Below are 639 nucleotides of genomic sequence, written 5' to 3' on the forward strand. Positions count from 1 at the left end.
GAGAGAATGTGTCCTTGTCCTGTGCCTCTAAGAGCTCTTTTGACATGTACCATCTATCCAGAGATGGGGAGGCCCCTGAACGCAGGCGCCCTGCAGTGCGGAGCCACAATGGTACATTCCAGGCTGACTTCCCTCTGGGCCCTGTGACCACAACTCACTGTGGGACCTATAGATGCTACGGGTCTTTCAGTGGCTCTCCCTATCTGTGGTCAGCCCCAAGTGACCCAACGCACCTTTCTGTCACAGGTGAGGAGCCCTGTACCTGTTCTACATCTTGTAACTCAGTCTAAATCCTAAAGCCATATCTCAAGAACATTCTGCTGATGAAGGAAAGAAGCCTAGAGAAATAGAGAGAGGAGAAAAGAAAGAGTATGAGAGGAGATATCAAAATACATAGGATGGTAGACCGGGTACTTCTAAAACCCTCCTTCATATTTTGTGTGGAGGCCCACACTGAGGAGTCTATGACAGGCAGAGTCAGGACAGGCCCAGAGGAGGGGACACTGCACTCATGTTGGGGAATCAGATGTTGTGTCAGCCCCTCGCCGTTATCCATTTCCCAGAAGCCCCTCCTGACCTCTCACCATAGAGAGATTTCATCACCAGCATTTTCATCACCCTAACTCCCATTTCCTCTTT

At 50.1% G+C, this 639-nt stretch overlaps 1 protein-coding gene across 1 annotated transcript in view; it reads left to right on the top strand.

The window, feature by feature from the left end:
• The window catches only part of LOC103609568 (killer cell immunoglobulin-like receptor 2DS4), a gene marked incomplete at its 5' end in the record, with an annotated part of 6,544 nt that overhangs the window by 1,410 nt on the left and 4,495 nt on the right, over window positions 1-639 (top strand). The window contains one exon of the mRNA XM_008593873.1: window positions 4-246. Coding sequence (XP_008592095.1) covers window positions 4-246 — 243 coding nt within the window. The remainder of the gene's footprint in view (window positions 1-3; window positions 247-639) is intronic.

This window comes from Galeopterus variegatus, unplaced genomic scaffold, assembly GCF_000696425.1.
Source record: "Galeopterus variegatus unplaced genomic scaffold, G_variegatus-3.0.2 Scaffold9784, whole genome shotgun sequence".
NCBI lineage: Eukaryota > Metazoa > Chordata > Mammalia > Dermoptera > Cynocephalidae > Galeopterus > Galeopterus variegatus.